Source organism: Vulpes vulpes, chromosome 6 (genome assembly GCF_048418805.1).
Source record: "Vulpes vulpes isolate BD-2025 chromosome 6, VulVul3, whole genome shotgun sequence".
NCBI classification, from domain to species: Eukaryota; Metazoa; Chordata; class Mammalia; order Carnivora; family Canidae; genus Vulpes; species Vulpes vulpes.
In genome coordinates, this window is record NC_132785.1 from 102,843,084 (window position 1) to 102,864,243 (window position 21,160).

Consider the following 21,160-nt stretch of genomic DNA (forward strand, 5'->3'; position numbering starts at 1 on the left):
GTCTCTTGATAGAGGCCAGTTTTTTTCCCTGTTTGAGGATAGATTTGGGAACCCTGGGGAATGCTGATTAGTGCCATGTGACTAATGTTGAATCATGCTGACTAATGTATTCTAACGGATTGATTCAATAATAAAGGGAATGTTGAGAGTCAAGAGTTCAGATCCTGAATTTCACCATCTGATGAAATGTAAATCCCTTAGCCCCAGTCCTTCATTTTTTGGTCAATTAAAATGTGCTCATGATGAGAATCTAACAAGTCACCTTGACTAGAAAGTGTTTTACAAACTTCAAGGATAACAGAAATGCTTAATAACAACTCCCAGGACAGGCTTGTGCAACTGTGGGTTATTCATTGTACAGAGAGAATCTGAACATCCATCACATGCCGCTCCCCAGCCATGTGAAACTTCTGCTTCCTCACACATGCCACAAGAACTTACAAAGAATACACTGCACTCACACAAACTGACAAATAGAGGAGCTTTTGAAAAATCTTCCTATCTACCTACTGGGGCGGCTATGTTTTTCTACAACAAATGTCACCACAGAACCAAGGGTTCACATTGCACACACAGCTTTTTCTCTCTTTTGACATCTCCCCAGCTAGACTGCTTGAGAACCTGGCCTTCCGTGTCCAGATGTTTACTGAATTCTGAAGGCCCCCCAAAGGGCCCAAGTTCTTTTGTTGCCCTCCAAATCACTTCCCACAGAGACTGACCGATGTCCTGAAGGAGTTCTTCAATAGGGAGGATAAATGGAGGCAGATGAAGACATGACCCCCTGAGGTTCGCCCACGTCCACACTAACAAAGGGTCTGAGGCACAACCTTGTAAGGAGCATTTTGGTCAGCAGCATCCCTTCAAGAGGCCACATCTCCCCCACGGGGCTGCTTTCAATGACTACCATCACAGTGGAAGTGCTAGGCATTTGTTAAGGACTGATGTTTGCTAGGTGCAGCACAAAACATCTAAATCATGGTACCCCGTCTTTGTGAGGGCTTCCTGGCTACAGATGGCAGCGGGCTTTCTCAGGGGAAACCTGGAGCTAGTGGAGGAAGCCAAAGAGGGCCTCTCACTTCTCTGGATGACCTCTTCCCACCCAGCCCAGAAAGGGCTTTTGTCTGTAGCTATTGGCAGTCAGGCCAGGGCTACAGGGCCTTACCCCATACCTGTGCTGTGTTTCTGGGTGTCTGGTTTGTAAGGCTGTTGGCTCCCTAGGTAATAGAAAGGCATGTGTTTAAGGGGACTACAGCTAGAAGGAAAATTTTATTTAGACTGTTAGTGAGAAGTTAGTGCATTTCATGATGACACTCCCCTCCCCCCCCAAACTTCTTTTCTCTCTCTCTTTTTTTTTTTCTCTTTTAGGCATAGAGGCCGTAGCTATGGACTCTATGACCATTGTCTAGAGCTGCTGGGGGCACAATTTGTGAAATGAAACAGGATGGTGCTACTTGGAAGAAGGAAACGGAAGCCAACATAATGGGGATTAATTAGTTGATTGATGTTGAGATGGTAACAGATTTGCCCCCATACCATTTAGCAAGCCATCTCAGACCTAGCAGGGAAGGTGAGGATGAAGAAGCCTTTGTTCAGGTCTGTAGATGCGTGGGGCTGAAGGCTTTGCCACCATGGGATGTCAACAGCCATAATAATAATAATTTGCACTTATATAGCACCTTTCAACTGGGCACCTCAAAGCGGTTTAGCAACGTTAATTAATTAAAGCCCACAATCCCCCTGGGGAGAGGAGGAGGAGGACTAACAGGATTTGTAATTACAGGAGGGAACATTTCCGAATAAAGTATTGTCCACCATATAAAAAGAATGGCTGTAAAGGAATTGGGGTCTCCAAAGAGTAACTGATTCAGAAATTAAATCATGGAAAGGTGGGGAGGCTGGGGGCGGGCATGGGCGTGGGGGTCTGCCCTTGTGTCAGAGGGAGACCAATGGGCTCAGAATTCACTGACAGGTTCAGATCCAACTGAGAAGCAGAACATGTATGGTATTAGTGGCATTTGGAAAGTCATTAGTGGCACAACTATTGTGGTGTAAATTCAGATTTCTCTAGTTTATTGTGTATAGCCCTGCAGAACAAGAGTGAGATTCATGCAGTATTTAATAAAGGATGAAATGATTTCTTTAGATTTAAAGCCCAAAGCTGGGCCGTCAATTAGCAAATAAACCAATTGGTAACCCATAGGATAATGTAGTCGTTTCCAGCAGAACAGCCAGCCTTACACCCTCCTACTGCCAGTGAAGTTTCCAACCAAGAGTTGGAAGACTGGGTGCAGTGCAAGGCCTGGGGGCTTCAGCTCCTTCAAAGCCAGGCATCGAACCTTCCCAACCCCTAAGCTGTCCTTTATTAGAATTACTTTGGACCTGCTCCCCCTCCAGAGGTTTTTAATGCTTTGGAGGCTAGAGTCAGGTCTTATCCTATCTAATGCTTCCTGTCGGTGCCCACCAGAACACTATGCACCAAGTAGGTATGGATCAGTGAAGAATGACTGAATGACTAAGTATTTTAACTACTTAGTATTTGCTGAGTACATACCAAATTCTGTGGGAAAGCTCACAAAAACAGGATATGCATCCCATTCTCGAGAACTATTCTATCATAAAGAATGGAAAAGACTCATATACTACTAACTATAATATAAAACAGAATAAAATAAAATAACACGATAGATGAACGTCCAAGCCACATGCTGCAAGGGTAAGAGCAGAGACGTTTTATCCAGCTGGAGTGAGTCACAGAAGGTATTCCTGGAGAGCAAGCAATGTGCTGGGTGTTAGAAGGCAGGGAGGATTTGGGTAGACCTGAAAGAAGTCGGGGAGGCAGACTTTCCAGACTGGTCATTTGCCTCCCTCTGAGTGCAATGCTTTTTGAGAACTTGTGGTCTTCAACAGAACATTTGTAAAAAGCAGGCTGAGTTTTTGGAGCTGATTGAATGTACATTCCCTATGAGTTCTTACTACCTGAATTGACTAATTCCAAACATCAAGGGACTATTTTAGACATTGAGAAAGATGTTTTATCCTCTGTAACTATGAATTTTGTCTCTCTCCACTCTCACTGTCCACCAAGATAGAAAAGCTAAGCAATTCACACATTAAACCAGGGCACTCAACAGTGTCTGAGAAAGGTACCAGGAAGACATCTCCCAATCCCAAATGGCAAGGATTAAATGTCTTCCCCCTTGAGCCTACTTTTTTGACACCAGGAAACCCTAAGACAGTGCTGTATACCCAGTGACTGACAAATCAATCCCATACTCTTCCGCTCCAAGTTCCAACAGGGCTTTTCACCACAAGCCGCACTGCCAGGACAGGACCTCCATGCTGTTTCTGCATCGTGCCAGTATTTATTAAGTGTTGCTTCATGTCTGACACATACTATATATGCATAAGCTTGCCTAATCCTAACAGTCTCACAAAGTAGGACTTCATATCATTCCTCCTGTGCAGATGAGCAATGAGGCAAGAAAAATTCAGTCTCTTGCTAGAAAGTAATGGAATGTGGATTTGAACCCACTCAGCCTTGTTGCTTCCTCTCTCATTCCTCACCCATGTAGTATTTCTTTTCACATCTGTTATAATTTCTCCTAGTCATCCTCAATTCACTAAAGTGCTCAGCATAACACTATGCGCGTAATAGGAACTCTGTATTTTCCAAAGAATCACCAAAAGCAACACTAGTGGTTTGATCTTCCACTGGGAGGAGTAGCTGCAGAAAGCCTAGGCAGCAGTGCTGAGAGTTTAGTAGAGGCTCCATCACTATCACTACCTCCTTCTCTTTCCACCATGATTAAAGATTAGGAGCCATGCTCAGGAAAGTCACCCCAGGAAATGTTCACAAGAAAAAAGACACACAGGTGGTATTCATGAGTGAGCAGCTGACAAGCTGGTACCACCCATGAGATGCCAGTAAGGTATGTTGGATTGAACTTGGATGCTACTCGCTGATTTTTTTCTATGTGTGTGTGTACATATACATCTATATGTCAAAGTCCAACTTTGTTTCCAGAATTGTGCTATCCTCTTAGCTACTCTGTTGGTGTGCAGCAGTCCTAGTGAGGATTCAGAAGTGGTCCCTGTCAGCCCACAGAGTGAACATTTCTGGACTAACCAAAAAGTGCAAAAAAAACAAAAACAAAAAACAAAAAGAACAGAAAGTGCTGAACTCTATGTGTCAGATCTTGTATGTTGTATATTATGACCAAGGTTGCCACTCAGGGACAGGATTTTAAAGATTATCTGGCAAAATCATGATTGCCAAATGAGAACTCTGGAGATGGGGAATAAGGATTAGGTAAAGGGAAATGGGGAATGAAGGCAAGAGGAAGTGCAAATGTCACATTCTGACCTTAAAAGCGTGGTCTTGGGATCCCTGGGTGGTGCAGCGGTTTAGCGCCTGCCTTTGGCCCAGGTTACGATCCTGGAGACCCGGGATCGAATCCCACGTCGGGCTCCCGGTGCCTGGAGCCTGCTTCTCCCTCTGCCTATGTCTCTGCCTCTCTCTCTCTCTCCCTCTCTCTCTCTCTCTCTCTCTCTGTGTGTGTGTGTGTGTGTGACTATCATAAATAAATAAAAATAAATAAATAAAATAAAAGTGTGGTCTTAGAACCACTTGGGAGTATCATTTTTTTCTGAGCTTTGGTTTCAATATTGTCACCATCACTTTTGTCCTCTGGCTGTTAAAGGGCTTTCTTTATTCAACTACAGAATTCAAGAAAGGCTTCTTCTGCTCAAGTGAAAGAAAGGAGCCCATTGCAGTCCTCAAGAGAAAATCCTAAGTGTGAGAGAAAGCACACTGCCTACCTCTCTGAACTTTAGTGAGCATGGTGTTCAGTCAGAGCACAAGTTCTCTAGAGCTCCAAACAGATCTGGGAAGAAACTCCAAACAGGTCTTGGAAGAGAGTAGACCAATCAATAGTGGGCATAAGTCAGGACAGACTTGGTTTTGCTGCCTAAACACACACCCCCAGAAATCTTGAAAGTCTGCATGTCTGAGAGACTCTCCCGGGATGGTATCCCCCATATGATGACTCAATATTCCTTTTTTTTTTTTTTTTTTTAGTATTCCATTTTGGTATCAACATGGACTTCCACAATTGCCACAGTAGGGGAAGAAAAGAGAAGGGCTCTACACTGTAAATTGAGTGCTTCCCCCAAGATGTGACACACATCACTTCTGCTCTTACGGCCAAGCAGTCATGCATCCATACCCAACTCCAAGGAAGTGGGAAATACAAACCTCCCCTGTATTTGGAAGGGATGGAGAACTAGATATTAGTGAACACTTATAATGTCTGCCACACAATGCTGAAGCCAGTGAGCTGGCATATCTTTCCTTCTTTCATACTCATGCCTTGTAAATACCCTTCTCTGGGATCACCCAGCATATATTGAAGACTTAGGGCTAGTTTTGAGGAAAGAAGACCAAATAGTTTTATGGTCCATCTTAATCTATGAGCAACCATTTTGAAAGAGAGGAATAGCCCCGGAAAACCAATTAACTTTTCCCTTGGAACTATCAGACTCTAATAACTCTAGGAAAGAGTAATGGGTTAAAAGGAGCCATGGCCTGACTTCAATAATACATCTAAGATGTAACAACTAATTTTGAGTTGCCCAGAACCATCATGCTTTGTCTGAAAGGGCTTCTGGAAATATGCCCTTTTTCCTCCATTCCTCCCGTTATTACCAGACATGATTCAAATTCCCTCTAAGCCCTGTGACTTTTCCAGAAAGCAGCTCTCCCAGCAGAGACAGAGAGAGAGAGAGAGAGAGAGAAGGAAAAAAAGAAAAAACTTTCCCTTATTATTCTTCCAGTAATGAATTCCTGCTCTGAGTGGGCTGTTTCCATGTGTTTTCAGTCAAGTGCTGATGGCAGCCTTGCCGGGGGACATTTCCAACAGGCTGTGGACATAATAGATGAGGTCTCATATTGACAAGACCTGCTCTCAGTTTTCCTTCCAGTTTAGCCCTCCTAAGCCCTGAAATTGGAGATGAGAAATGATTCACGAGATCCCACTGGTGAACCAACATGGCTGCCACACCTCTTTGCTCCTTTTAACTAGGTAAAAAGTCATGGTTTTAAAGCTTCCCTTTAAGAGATTTGTAGACCTGGATCTTAGTAACTTAAAAAGGACTTAGCTTTCTCAGACCAGCCCACTTTTTGTAAATGCCAAGACCTCCTTTCTTCAGGATTCAAACATAGTCTTGGCCTACCCTGACATCATAAGAACAAAGGGAGAAATTAGGATGCACTATTTCCTGCCTGAAACCTGATCTCAAGCACACAAAATGCTTCCAAGTAAGCAATGGCAGTAGCCATGTTTACTAAAGGAGCCAGCATACTCATTCTCCCTAAAGCAAATATCTTCAGATAATTCAATTCTAGCTTACCTACATGGAACTTGAGAAGAATCTCAGTGACTTCAGGTAAAAAGGAACAGGCATTAAGGATATAGATGGTCTGGAATTGGAAAGCCTTCAGGAGCAGAGGTAGTTCTGAGGATTTATTACCTAAGAGTTTCTGCTTACCTCTGCATTTCTGCCTGAGGTACTCTCATGTCCTAGCAGATATGTCCTATAGATTGCAGTTTCTGCTTACTCAAAATTTCACCTTGCATGTGGCTCATCATGGGCTCTTGAGCTCCTCCATATATACCTCAGCCTTTCAACTTCAGTTCCCATTGGATTTCTTCCTTGGTATGCCTAGTTAAAATTCCTAAGACACAATCGTATTGGCTCAGGCTTGTCTTATTGTTCTGTCTCAGATAACATCAATGGTCACTAGCCAGCCAGTCAACTATGGGCTGAGGGATGCCCTGCAAGCATGATTGCCTAAGTTGCAGAAGATGGGGCAAGGAAGCTTCCTTTAGAGGATCTGTGAGGTCGTGAGGACATGATGGGCTCTAGTGGACTCTTTGAACCCTTCATGGGATTGCTGCAAGGATACTTATTCTCTCTTGCTTCTTCCTCCCCACTCTCATCAACTGTAGGCCAGATCTCGAGTCATAGCCTACGCTCCCATTACTGCTCATCCCCCAATGCCTGATCAGCATCCTGCTTCTCACCCTGTTGAACTGACCCATCACAGGAGTATAGGATTGGTAAGTGGGAAGAAAGACCTCTTAAAGTTTATTTGAGAATATAAGTAAGATTGGGGAAGGCGTGGAAAAAGAAATGGAAATAAAACCCTTTCTTAGCTAAAGAAAATCCCATTCCCACAAGGGGACCCAAGTACCTTTTCTCTTTCTCCTAATCTTTGGAGTAAATTCCCTTTCCCCAAAATCAAACATCAGCAGAATCATGAGAAATGTCATCAGGGGACCCAGATGGAGCAAAGCAGGAAGATAGTCTAGCTCCACTAATCACACAGAGCTTTTTCTGACCCCATTCCTATTTCCCATCCCAGACCTTTGCATTTCCATGGGCCCCCACCCTCATGCCTCATGGAACCCCAGAATCTTGAATATCAAATCCCAAGCAATTTACTTTCAAAGTAGGGTTTAGAACACAAGTGAAAGAATCTGTGTAGATAAGGTCTTTACCAATTGCCTTCTCCCAAGATGCCCAAAGCTCCTCACTGGCAGTTTTCACAAATCTCCCTGATATTTTAGAGGGTTGGTCATGTGTGGTGTTGCCCTGTTTCACCAGAGTCAGAGAAATTATGCTTTGTCTGAATTTACACACCCAGGGAGAGTACTAGGGGAAAAATTGAATTATGATACTATGCTTTGCCTTTATACCTCATCAGCTGGTTAAAAGGCCAATCCCAAACACCCACATTCAAATGTCAGCATCTCTGTATTCTTTTCAGTGGATGTGAGGCTAGAAGTGAATTAGAGGCAAGTCTAAACAACGCTGTATTTCCTTGCCCTTTCCTGAGCTCTGGGTTATGTCAGTGTTGATTAAATCATCCATCAAACCTTGTTCAAACTTTTATCTACTGACTAAAATTGCAGTTTCCCTAGGAGCTTATGAAGGCAAGGAAGGTAGTTCTGGTGGTGTTTCTAAATCTGCTGCTGTGGGATTCTAGAGCCAGTTCCTCTGGATTACTTCCAGATCTCTGTTCATTACATTTAGAATCTGAGGTTGAAATCTATTGCCGTTGTCTATCCCCTGGTATCTGAAAACCCATCTGGGGTTTGTCCAGGCTCTCTCTCCAACACCACTGTCCAATTTCCACAGTCATTGCCACTCTAACAGCTTGAAAGCTGATGCAAAGATGGAGCAGAAGCCAGTTTGGCTTTCTCCCAGTCCTCTAGGCCCTTCTGAGGTTAATCAGCAACCACCTATCTTTGTGTTAATAACATAAGCCTCTCTAACTAGAACACCTGGGAGGAAACCCATAGGAAGGCTTAAGATGAAGCCAATTTTACAGTAATTATTCTGACCATCACTGTTTAAGCTGGACTCAGACTGTCCAGAAGAAAAACCAGCTTGCTAAAACCAGCCAACTAACTGGATGAACCTGTGGCTCTCAATGCTCCTTAAGCCACTTTAGGTTTTACTAATACTTTCTGTGTCCACATCTCAGCTCCAGAGTTTCCTTATGCTGTGAACTCAGGCAGCATATATTTTAGGTACACGGGGTTTAGTGAAATGTCCTGAGTGCATCTCACTGATGCAATGCTTTAGTGGCATCTTCCCAGCACTCTCCTTACCCTCTCAGCCCATCCCAATGATTGTGTTTACACCACTGGAGAAATAGCAGATTTTATCCTTTTTTTTTTAATATTTTATTTATTTATTCATGATAGGGGCGGGGCTGGGGGCAGAGACACAGGCAGAGAGAGAAGCAGGCTCTATGCCGGGGACCTGACGTGGGACTCGATCCTGGGACTCCAGGGTCACACCCTGGGCCAAAGGCAGGCACCAAACCGCTGAGCCACTCAGGGATCCCAGCAGACCTTATTCTTAATTGGGATGGCTGACGATGTCTCTTAGTAACCAGCCCAGATGGCTTTGGGTGTCAGGTGATTGTCTGTGCAGGGAAAAGGGCTGGGGACCAGGAAGCTGGAAGGCTAGATGGGGGACACATGAAAAATATTTTCCTGCTCTATTAGTCTTCTAAGGCTGCCATCACAGAATACCACAGAAAAGCTTAAAGAACAGAAATTTATTTTCTCACAGTTCTGGAGAGTGGAAGTCTAAGATCAAGGTGCCAGTCAGCTTGGTTACTCCCAAAGCCTCTCTCCTTGATTTGCAGATGGGACCCTTCTCACTGTGTCCTCACATGATGCTTCATATGTGTGCACACCTAATATCTCTTCCTCTTCTTATGACACCAGTTTTCTTGGACTAGGATCCTGTTCTTATGACCTCATTCAACCCTAATTACTTCTCTGTAAAGGCCTGTCTCTAGATGCCTGAGTGGCTCAGTGGTTGAGCATCTGCCTTCAGCTCATGTCATGATCCTGGGGTCCTGGGATTGAGTCCCATATTAGGCTTCTCAAAGGAAGCCTGCTTCTCCCTCTGCCTATGTGTCTGCATCTCTCTGTGTGTCTCTCATGAATAAATAAATAAAATCTTAAAAAAAAATAAAGGCCTATCTCCAAGCACAGTCAGATTGGGGGTTAAGACTTCAACATAATGAATTTGATGGTGATGGAATGGGGCACAGTTCAGTCCATAACAGCTGCCATAACTTCTCCTCAACAGATCATCTCCCATCCTCTGATGCTGCCTTTCTGAGCAGAAGAAGTGTAGATACTAGGCACTCTGTACAGTCAGTTTGAGAATGCCTAAGCTAGGTAGGGAAGGTGGCTGAGATAGGCAGAGCAAAAAGATGGACACTTGGATACATGAAGAGATGGTTGGATGGATAGATGGATGAATATATGACTTAAGTAGTGTGTTGACGCCACCAGGGCAGCCATCACATTCTACTACTTTGGGGTTGTAGATTTTTACAGTGCAGGGGTTGTTAACTCAGATGCTCATGTTAGGTAACAGAGGTTGCAAGGATTGCAAACTCAAATGCTCATGTTAAATAACAGAGTCGCAAAAAGAGGCCAGGTGCATAATAGGGAGTAGTGGGGAAGGTGACAAATCGGTAAGAGAGTGTGCCCTGCCTAAAGGGGCAGTGTATACTCAGTTCCAGCCAATTATTACTTTGTGGGATGGCAGCCTAATGTTGCCAGTATGTGATTTTTCAAGGGAACAAGAAATCTGGATTTTCTGATGGAATCTTCCTTTAAATAAAATTTTAGATTATGGCCATTAATTCAAAAATTGTAAAATACTGTATGAGCCAAATCAGCACATTTATAGCCTGAGTGAACCCTGAAGGCTGCCAGGTTTCCACTCTTGGACTACTGGAAAAGCATCTGTAATGTCATCACATGAGGCTGTAGGTGTAGAGCTCTGGCTCTTGGATACCCTGCCTGAGTTCATATTCCAGCCCACTGCTTACTAGCTTTGCAATCTTGAGCAAGTTACACATGTAACTGAGAGTTGTTGTAATGATAAAATTAGTTAATACAAGTAGGTGCCTAGAATAATGCCTGCTGCTTCATAAGAAAGCAGTAACTAAGTAGTGTCACTAAGAATTTTGGTTTCCTTATTGCAAAATGGTGACAACACTTGCCTTGCCTATCCCCCAAAGGAAAAGAAGAATATGTATGAAAGGGCTTACAAATGTGGGCACATAGCTAAGAAATACACCATGTACTTCTTTTGTTACTATAGCTGGTAAGTGAGGCTCAGCCTTGCTCAGTGCGGGGCTGGGAATCCCTATGAAGAGGAGGGTAGTGTTAAACAGAACCAGTCCTTCTCTCTTCCAAGGGTTACTTGGCTATTTCACTATTCTTAGCGTTTGGTGAGGTTTATTATTATTATTATTATGAAAAGTTTAAACATTGAGAAAAGTAGAGAAAATAGCAAAATGAACACCCAAGTACCCTTATCTAGACTTAATAATTGTTACCATTTGCCCTTTTCATTTCCTATTGGTGAGTGTTCCTTTCAAGGGTGGAATGCAGCAGTAAGGAAATGGGAATGGATGGAGGCATGGTGGTACTGAATGGGAGAGCACGGGGCTTTACCCACCTCAAGGATGCCTTATTTTTGCAAGAAAACAATTCCCAATCAGATGTAGGTGCCTTCCCTTTTGGATGGGATCCCTAAAAAGGGATTTTTATGCTGGATAGTTTGTTATAGATCATACATTGTTACCACCTTAAAGTGATATAAACTGGGACACGTATTCTTTTACTATTAATAAGGCTTTCATTTATTGTTATTTCTAAGGTTTTAATTTTCTGCAAAGAAACACATGTTCGTGTATTGCTCACGAAATTGAAAACTGAAATTTTTAGAGACTTTCCATGTGGACATGTCTCTGTCATAAAGAATTCAGGAGTTGAAACTGTGGTAGATCTGAGAGAATAAAATCTGAGTGATAAAAAGAAATGTTGGTCACCAAAAATTAAAGGTTTTAGGAGCAGAAACACTCATATTCAAAGAAAGTATATGCCAATTATAGAGGGCCCTTTCTGTTAAAGCATTTAAAAGAGTCTCTAAGACATATTGCCCCATTTCTCAGCATTAGCTTTTAGGGCATTTGAATGTGAAGGCTTCTCCCTGGAAAGGATGTCTTACAAACATGAGAGCAACTAAACTTTTCTTTAAAATTCTATTATTCAGACCCTTCATTAATTTAAGCTGACATTCTTTCTCAATCGGGGCCAATCATCAAAGCTTTATTGTATTGAGAACCTTGAATTCGGCAACAAAGAGTGTGGGTTTGGAAGGACACGCAGGGAGGGGGTGGGCGGAGAGCTCCCAAGGCCTGAGGAAGGTGGGGGGAGGAAGGCAGTGGGAGGGAGGGTGACAGGGAAAAGCTGGAGTACTGGGAGGCAGATGGAGGGCAGAGCAGTTAGAAAAGCAGGGTGGGGTGAGATGGTGTAGACAGTGGACAGAGGGGAGAGGGGCTCAGAGAGTCTATGCTGTAAAGCATAGCCTCTGCTCATCAGCCTGCAACTTTGCCCTCACAAAGTTTTCTTTAGAGTAAGGGTTAAAAAAAAAAAAAAAAAGGAATAGAGGAAGAGAAAGCATTTCCTTTTCCTTCATCCAGGTGCCTCTGGATTCTTCTGCTGTGGTACCCTGCCCAGCAACAGGGTGCCTGGCAGGAAGTCCGCCCCACCCCGCAGGCCTGGGGTCACAGTCCTGTCTGGCCCAGGCCTCCCAACAGGGCTCTCTCTTCCTTTCTGGTGTGATTTACTGTGGGATACATGATGCGGGATGTACTAGGTGGAATGTACTGGGTTCATTGTTAAGGCATAAGGCAAGGAAGGAGCTTTTGAAATGTGAGGACATCACAGATGCTTCTTGAGCATCTGTGATTTATAACTAGAGTAAAATAAGATTTGTAAGGTGAACTTTAAAGCCTGAGAGACAACTGAGTTTTTTAATGCATGACTTCAGTAAATAAAGTACTAATTTTGAAAAACCAAGTAGACCCGGGTGGTCTTTTGTCTGCCCTGAAACAGTTCTCAAGGAGACAAGAGACTCAGGTGGGCAGTGGAGTGATGGCCAGCCCCTGGGGCCAGCAGCCCGGCCAAGACCAGTCCCTAGCCCGCTGCCTTCCAGCTGTGTGCCCTCAAAGAAGGCCTGTGACCTCCCTGAGTCACAATTTCCCAATGTGTAAAATGGGTGTAGGAGTAATCTGCCCAGGCTTTACTCCAAGGGGCCACGGGGATGCCTATGTAGATGAATGGTTGGTTTCCAGCCTTTGCTGGTGGCCTGAACCTGAGTTAATGCACTGACCCATTTTTGCAGTCTAAAGACTTGAATGAGATCATGCTGTTCCTCAGCTCAAAATTCTGAAGGGACTCTCTTTTCACCTAGACTGAATGTAGAGTCCCTCTGCTGTCCCTCACAACCCGCATGCCCACCAGCACCTGCAGTCCCATCTCCTGTAGCTCACCTGCCTTGACCATCCCATTCTCCATGCCACACCTCTTGGCACCAAGCCCTCTTTCCCTCATGGACTTTGTACGTTGACTCCTTGTAGCAGTCCTGCTCCCCAGACAGTCCCGAAGCTGATGCCCTCACCAACCTTCCCAGATATTGCTGTGACTCCCTTACCTATAACTTCCTGCCAAAATGTCACCTCTGCATGAGACCTACCTTGTTTACATTTCTGCCCACCCTCCTTATCCCCATCCTGTTCTACTTTGCCTCTCCCAAAGTACTCATCACCATACGACGTAATAAATAACTCATTCTGTTTACCATCCACTGTGTATCTTCCCTACTACAATAAAAGTTTTGGAGGCCAGGCATCTCCGCTTGGCTCACTGAATGTCTTAAGCACCAGAGCAGTGTCAAGCACATCAAGGACACTCAGTAAATAGGTTTGATCTTTCTTAGAGGTCCAGGATATAAAACCAATCAAAGAAGGGCTGCTCTAGTTGAAGGGAATATGAGTTCAAAAATCTCTCCGTCCCTGCAGGCTCTCTGTGGAATAGTTCTTGCTCCAGTGAACAAATTTGAAAACTGTTGACATTTTTTTCTGATACGTAAAGCCAATTTTGAAGCTACAAAGTGCTGTGTAATGTCAGGCCCATGGGCCTGGCAAAACTGTTTGTACACAGCAGGTGTCCAGTTGGTAGAGAGGAAGGGGTCTGGAGGGAGGGGGCAAAGATCCCAGAACTGGATCCTTGCTGTCAGGCACCACTCAGCAAAGCCTGGCCCATCTATCCTCTCTTTCTTCCACACAGCATGACTGTAGTAATTTTAGGATGGAAAACATGGATAAGGACTTTGTTGAGCAGCTACTATATGCTAGGCAGTGTCTGCTCCCAGTTCACTACATAAGTAATCTCATGAAATTGTCAGCCCTTTCACCATTGTCTCTCCAGGATCTGATACCTGGCCTGGCACATATAAGGTGCTCAATAAATGCTTGCTTATTTCCTTGACAACCCTCTGAGGCAGGTACCATTAACCCCATCTCACAAGTGAGGGACCAAAGTTCAGGTTAGCTTATTTAATATCATACAACTAGAGAGTGGCAGAGCAAGGATTTTAATTCTACCCAGACAAGCTCCAGCCACTCTGGTTCTGAGAGACAGTTTGGGTCAGACCATCCCCCTGGGCTTCCCTCAAGCAGATATCTCTCCTGGCCACACCAGGGGATCAGAGAAGGGGTGTTTCTTTTTTTCCTTTTTCTTCTCCACCTGAGCTCACTTCTCCCTTCATTCAGTTACCACCTGGAGGGGTCTCCTGACACCTTTTGATTAATGGGCCTGCCTTTCCCACCCTCCTTGGCTGAGTAACTCCAGAGTTAGCAAGCAGTTCATCTTGAATCACAAATCAAATTCTGAAAGATTGCAATTTTGTGCTCAAGATCTCTCTAGAATTCAAATTCTTTGGGATGGTCATTTGCTTATGAGTGGAATGATGGATTCTTCAAGTTTCTCCCTTTAAGAAAATCTGGATGTGTCTCCTGGCGTCCTCCCCCTCCCCTCCCAAACTGACCCTAGTTAGTTCATTTAATGTAGCTGGAATTCCCCCAAGGACCCCAGCTCAGTTTTCACTCTGGCTACTTAACATGCATGTTCATTGTGCCTTCCATATACACACTCTTAGCTGGGATTTTCTTTCTTAACCATTCTTAGCATGCCAACTATTTACACCACATCAGGGCAAAGCAACTTAATATATGCCCAAACCAATTTTATCTGAGGGACAGCCTCTGAATCCCTAGCTCCCAGAACATTAGCTCCAGGGGGAAGTATCTCCATAAATCTGATGTTTTGTGCCAGATTAAAATCTCTCTTGGAAACTTCTGGTTTATTTCAGAGACAATGATGAACTATAGATGTCATGCAGGTTTTCATTTTCCGGGTGCTTTTTATTTCATCTAGAACCAACAGTGACCTTTAGAATGTGCTACTCCCTGTCAGATACTCTTTCTGTAGGTTTTATGTTCAAAGACTCTAGGTTGGAGATGCTTGGGGTTGTGCTGGGTATCAGAAACGACCAATTCCACCAGTATTTCTCTATTAGTAAAAGGCTGGCAGGGCAGCCCAGGTGGCCCAGCGGTTTAGCGCCGCCTTCAGCCCAGGGTGTGATCCTGGAGACGGGGGGATCAAGTCCCACATCGGGCTCCCAGCATGGAGCCTGCTTCTGCCTCTGCCTGTGTCTCTGCCTCTCTCTGTGTCTGTCATGAATAAATAAATAAAATCTTAAAAAAAAAAAAATGCTGGCATAGTTCTCCAGCTGTGTGGGACTGCCCTGTGTACCAGCAGGCATTTGTCCTTGCTGCCCCATCCACAGAATGTGAGGTGTGGCCCCCAGTGCCTGGAAGAACCAGAAGTGCCTGAAGCGATATTCCAAGTACCCATGATTGGAAGTACCAGGGAGAGTATCTCTGAAAGATGGTGGCTGGGGGCAGATACCATTATGTGGTAAGGGGACGAACCTATCCCCAGGGTAAGATGCTTCCTACCCTTGTAGCCTTCAAAGACCTTCGTTTGCTTTCAAATCCAGTGTTGATAAATATGATTTTAATCTCTGATTTCTCCCATATAAAACTGGCGGTAGGGGGCAGCCCAGGTGGCTCAGTGGTTTAGCGCTGCCTTCAGCCCCAGGGCGTGATCCTGGAGTCCCGGGATCCAGTCCCACATCTGGCTCCCTGCATGGAGCCTGCTTCTCCCTCTGCCTGTGTCTCTGCCTCTTTCTCTCTGTGTCTCTCATGAATAAATAAATAAAATCTTAAAAAAACAAAACAAAACAAAAAACTGTGCAGTAGAAGGGGAGAGGAGGAACTATCCTCCTAAGAAGGGTTTTGTTCTCTGGAATGACTTTGGACTCTTTTTCAAGTTCATGATTGAGAGGGTTTACTAGATGTAAGTTCCCAAGCCCAGTGATTAGAGTCTGGGATAGTAAGAGACAGAAACAGGGACAGTAACAAATGGAATCACCAGGACCCAACCATTGGGCTGCGACTGGTGTGTCTTCTCCCAACTGCACCCCGCATCCGTCCTAACTTGTTTGTAGATCCCTGAGTCCTGTCTCTCTCCTGCCCCCGCAATTTCTAGAAATACTAACAGCTTCTGCAAGGTGAATGGCCAGAGTCAGGATCCTCTGGGAGGCAGAGATTCTGTAACTCCCCAGACCCTGCATGAGCGTGAGTATAAGGAATCACCATCCAGAGAGGCTTTCAGATGGACCACTGTGTCTGCTCTTCTTGTCCTGCTTATTTCTCTTGGGCATGATTAACCACACATGCCAACGCGCCCCGGCTCACGGGCCATCTCTTCCAGCCCTGCGTCCTGCCCGCCTGCCTGTGCTCCGTGCAGCTCTCAGCACATCCTGTTTGTTCAGTCCCCTTTGTCTTCCACTGGAGCAACAGGGAGAAAGGATTCCTCTGAGCCCCTTGGATTTGGGCTTTGAAATCAGATCCTGGCACACCTGATTACACTCAATAGCTGGAAATGGTAAGGATGTCCGATGGGCAGAGGGCTCTTGTTTTAAGCTCTGCACACCAGGAAGGCAGGGGCTGGATCTCCTCCTCAGGACCGCACTGGAGGGGGCAGGATGCTCTGGCAGGAAAAAGCAAACAGTGTAGCTGAAGGGAAATTCACTTGAAAAAGAACTTGGGGCAGTGTCCATTAAGGGGCGTATCAGCTGTCCCCGAGGACACAAAATGGGGCTTAGACTCCTTCCTCTCTGCTCACACTTCCCTAGATGGGAAACGTTCTGTTCCAGGAACTGTATGCCCCAGGGCTGGGAGGGTCAGGCTCTGTCCTGCTTTTTCTGTAGAGGTGTGGCCTTGGAGTCCTTGGCAAAGGGAATAAAAAACGAGCAGCTTACATGCCACCACAGTGGGATGCTCAGAAGCTCGTAGTCTTGCAAGGACTTCTCAGCCTCCATGTACCACGAAACTTTCCCACAGAGATTGACAAGTCACTGAGACAATTTCACATGTACAAAAACGCATAAAGAGCTTCCTTATATCAACACCCAGCTTAAGAAATGAAATGTCACCAACTCAGTTAAAGCCTCTGGGGTCCTCCCCAAACCTATGCTCTTCCCTGCCTCTCCAGCGACAACCTCTCAGCCATTCTAGGCCTTTCCTACATGTTCCAGGGATGTGTGCAGCCCTCTTTGTGGGATCTGGCCATATTCCCCAGATATGCCACTCGTCTTCATGCCTTTGGGCCAATACTGCTGCTGTGCTCACTTATCTGTGATGCTTGTCCCTGCCTCCATCTTCCTTCAACCCTGGGCTCAGATGTCACCAATGATGGGGGGGAGGCATTCCCTATCACCTCAGGCTCTGATTCCTGGTACTCCACGGCCCTCGGACTGAGCACATGCACCATGGCCATGATGCTCGCCATATGTCCACCCCACTTCCACACGGGGCTGCAAATGCAGTCAGGACAGGTGCTGGTCACCTCTGGCTACTCCAGCCAGTGGCCTGGCCCATTGCATGCTGGCTCAGGGCAGGCCCAGTGGGGTAAGTGAGTGAGTGCCCTGATGAATGACAGCTCAGTTATCAGACTTCCAACTTTCTATCCCAGTTAACGTGAGGAAGTCCCCATGGCCCCCGTTCCTTCGAGAGACATTTTTCTTCTCAAAGTCCCATATCTCCTCTGTTCTGGAAGCACAAAACTCCAAGTCTCTTCATATTCCTCAAATGAAGTTGGAATAAATATAATGGGGCATGAACTTTCTTCCTCCATGACTTTAACAAACAATAGTTTCAAATAGAACCCAAGGTAGGCTTCATGCAGGCCTTGAACATCTTTTTCTAGGTACCTTGTCACTTGTGTTCTTTGTCTTCTCCCAACCTGTAGAAATTCTTAAAGACAGGGAAATGTACGAACCTATTAATCTTGCTTAGAAAATCCAGCTCACTGCCACAGAAACAAAATATTGAGAAACAACAGTCTGGATAGAAAGGTTTTCTCACCCACACCCATTGTTCTCTGCTACAACACTTGGTTGCTGCTGCAAAGACTCAGCTTTAGTCATGGGATTTTAGGAGATGTGCCTTAGAAGTGGGATCAAGAAAAAGCCTGAGAGTAATCTGTACCCTAAACCAATCTGGAGCCCTGGCACTGAGAATGGGCCCACAGGTCTGGCCAGGAAGGACATGTAGAGAGAGGCTAAGACCAGGGGCTGGGGTGGTGCGTGGAGCACAAAGGTCAGATTTTCTCTTACCTTTTTTTTTTTTTTTTTTTTTTACATTTGAAGTTTTTATCTCATAACACAAAACATGATCTGAGGTGATTAGTACACTCACAATGTTATGCAACCACCACCAATATCTGACACTTTTATCACCCCAAAAGGAAACTTCATACCCATTACTCAGTGCATTCCAATCCTCCCACCTCTGCTCAGCTCCTAGAAACTACCAGTCTGCACTCTGTCTCTATGGATTTACCTATTCTGGATATTTCAGGTAAATAAAAACATACTGTATGTGACCTTTTGTGTCTGGCTTCTTTCACCAACATATTTCTGAGGTTCCTCCATCTTGTAGCATAGTTCAGTACCTGGCTGAGTAATATTCCATTGTATGGATATATCTCGCATTTTGCTTATCCATTCATCCACAGGTGGATTATCTGGGCTCTTTGCACCTTTTTTGGCTGTTATGAATAGTGCTGCTGTGAACTCGTGTGTACATGTATCTATTTGAGTAACTGTTTTAAATTCACAGGAGTAGAATTGCTGGGTCATAGAGTAATCTATATTTAACTTTTTCAGGAACTGCCATACTGTTTTCCTAAATGGGTGAACTATTTTACATTCCCACTAGCAATGTACAGGCACAGGTCAGATTTTTATCCTCATGGGAATTCACAATGTTCTCAAGACTGTGGGGTCATATTGACTTTCTACCTTTAGCTAGATTCTCGTAAACATGAGGGATTCTGTTAGCATGTGACCCAATGTTTAGAGCTCCCATATTCATGAAAGCTGAACTCTGCTCATGCCACCCATTACCATCTGTGAACCAGAAAGAGGAGGAACACCTTTAAAGAGAAAGCGACAAAAGCAAAGTTATTCATAGTAACTGCAGAGGAGAAAGGCCAGGTCATTAGCAGAGCCCCACTGAACTAGCCTGGTCAGAGGAAAGGGGCATAGAGCTGGTTTAGTTCTTGAAACCACTCAGAGGGAGTCAAAGCATATGTTAAATCTATATATAAGTATCATTTGATTGGAAGAATTAAAAAAAAAAACCCTGCTATATGATGATCTTTCTTCTTCTTGCACAGCCTGATAGCGGAAGCATCAGCAATTTGGAAAGAAGGCCTTCCAAAGAGAGAGGCCTTGGAAGCCCTGAGACAATGTCCTTTCTGTTAGGCATGGACCTTTATGGCTGAATATGGGCTAAAACAGGAAAGAGAGCAGGGAGGATCTCTCAGAGCATGGCCCTGTGAAGGGAGGATGGCCAGAGGAGGCTTTTAAGAAAAGAGAGGGTTAGGGTCTCCTGGACACTTTCTGTGAGTGGAAGGCCTCGGGAAGATGGCAAGGGGAAAAGAAGAAGGGGAAGAGTATGAGCACCGGAAGAAAAAATGCTTCCAGTGGGGTTGGCAGGAAGAGAGACTCAACACACCATTTGAAAGTAGGTCTTCACAGCTCTCTTGTAAGCCTTTCAGGGTTTTGTTTTTGTTTTTTTTTTCCTTTCAGGGGCTTTGAAACCCCAGTGTGTCTGGCTAAGAACAGGAACCCCTGGAACGCAGTTCTGATTTTAGTGCTGCCCTTGAATGCAGCGATGTCTCAGTTTTTCACAGGGCAGGAGGAACTTATCTTCACTACCCTCCAGGAACCAAAGAATGAACAGCCAGATTACCTTTTGAAGATGGACCACACCCCTTTCTTGGGGCTAAGGGGAGAACCATGGAAATGAGTGATCCTCCTCACCAGCCACAAGTGAGAGTTTTGTCTTCTTTTTTTTTTTTTTTTTTTTTTTTGGTCTTGATTCTTTAGTCATAATCCAGCAGGACATTTTACAGGGCAGATGGATGTGGTGGGCAAAATGGCAGCCTCCAGAAGATATGTCCACATTCCAACCCCTGGAACCTGTGAATGTGAACTTCTTTGGAATAGGGTCTTTGCAAATGTAATTAAGTGAAGGATCTTGAGATAAGATCATCCTGGGTTACCTAGGTGGGCTCTAAATCCAATGACAAGTGTCCTTATAAGAGAAACAGGAAAAAGAGGAGGCCATTTGAGCATAGAGGCAGAGAATGGAGTTATGCAGCCCCAAGCCCAGGAATGACTGGAGCTATCAGAGGCTGGAAGAAGCAGAGACATGTTCTCCTCAAGAGCCTTCAGGGGAGCATGGCCCTGCCAACATCTTGATTTTGGACTTCTGGCTTCTCCAGCTGTGGTGGAATAAATTTCTTTTGTTTTAAGATGCTGGGTTTGTGATGACTTGTTGTAGCCACCTTAGAAAACTAATACAATGAGGTTGCACAGAGAGATGATGTGACAGGAGAGAGAGAGAATCTAGAAAACCAAGTCCAATGCCTGAACTTAGGGCTGGTATCCAAGGCGAACTTTGTCAACTTTGTGCTGTGGGTCTGTTTTCCTCAAGAGGTCCTCATGTTGTCACTCCTCACAGCTGAGAGCAGGGCCCACAGCTCCCTCAAGGATGCTACTCAGGATCAGAGGAAGTCAGATCAGGCCCTCGCACCTATTTGGAATGGTGGTGATCATAGTGACCATAGTCTATAGAATTCTTAATATGTGCTATGTAATTTACATACTTATCTTGTTTGATCCTCAAAACCATTCTATGAGGTTAGCATTCTCATCCCCATCTTACAGATGAGTCAACTGAGGCTCTGAGAGGTCATATGGCCTGTTCAAGGTCATAGAGGGAATGATGATGGCACCAGACCCGTGCTGAATCCACAGCATTACAGAAGATTCAAGCCTCACAAAGACGGGTGTTCCAGCACCCCACAATATCCCACAATGCCTTGCTGGCTGATGAGAAAGAAGTGTTTATTTTCTAAATATTAACACCATTGACACTACAGTTTGGGTAAGGATCTGGTTAGACCCTGCTAACAGCAGATGGACGGCAAAACATCCACATTCCAGGAAAATCTAGTCCCAACCGATACTGATCGAGAAAGGTCCTCTCAGGCCCAAGGCCTTTCTCCCCCTT

The 21,160-nt window shown here is 44.8% G+C and overlaps 1 protein-coding gene across 5 annotated transcripts in view; it reads left to right on the forward strand.

Annotated features, from left to right (window-relative positions):
* RAD51B (RAD51 paralog B) overlaps positions 1 to 21,160 on the forward strand; it is a 717,101-nt gene that overhangs the window by 567,736 nt on the left and 128,205 nt on the right. Inside the window, exon 11 of one of the 5 annotated variants that reach the window (XM_026008456.2) lies at positions 1,366 to 1,822. The exons of the other annotated variants lie outside the window; for them this stretch is intronic. Within the exon in view, the coding sequence (XP_025864241.2) occupies positions 1,366 to 1,406 (41 nt within the window). The 3' untranslated portion in view covers positions 1,407 to 1,822. Of the gene's footprint in view, positions 1 to 1,365; positions 1,823 to 21,160 lie in introns of those variants that run through there. 5 annotated transcript variants of the gene reach the window in all.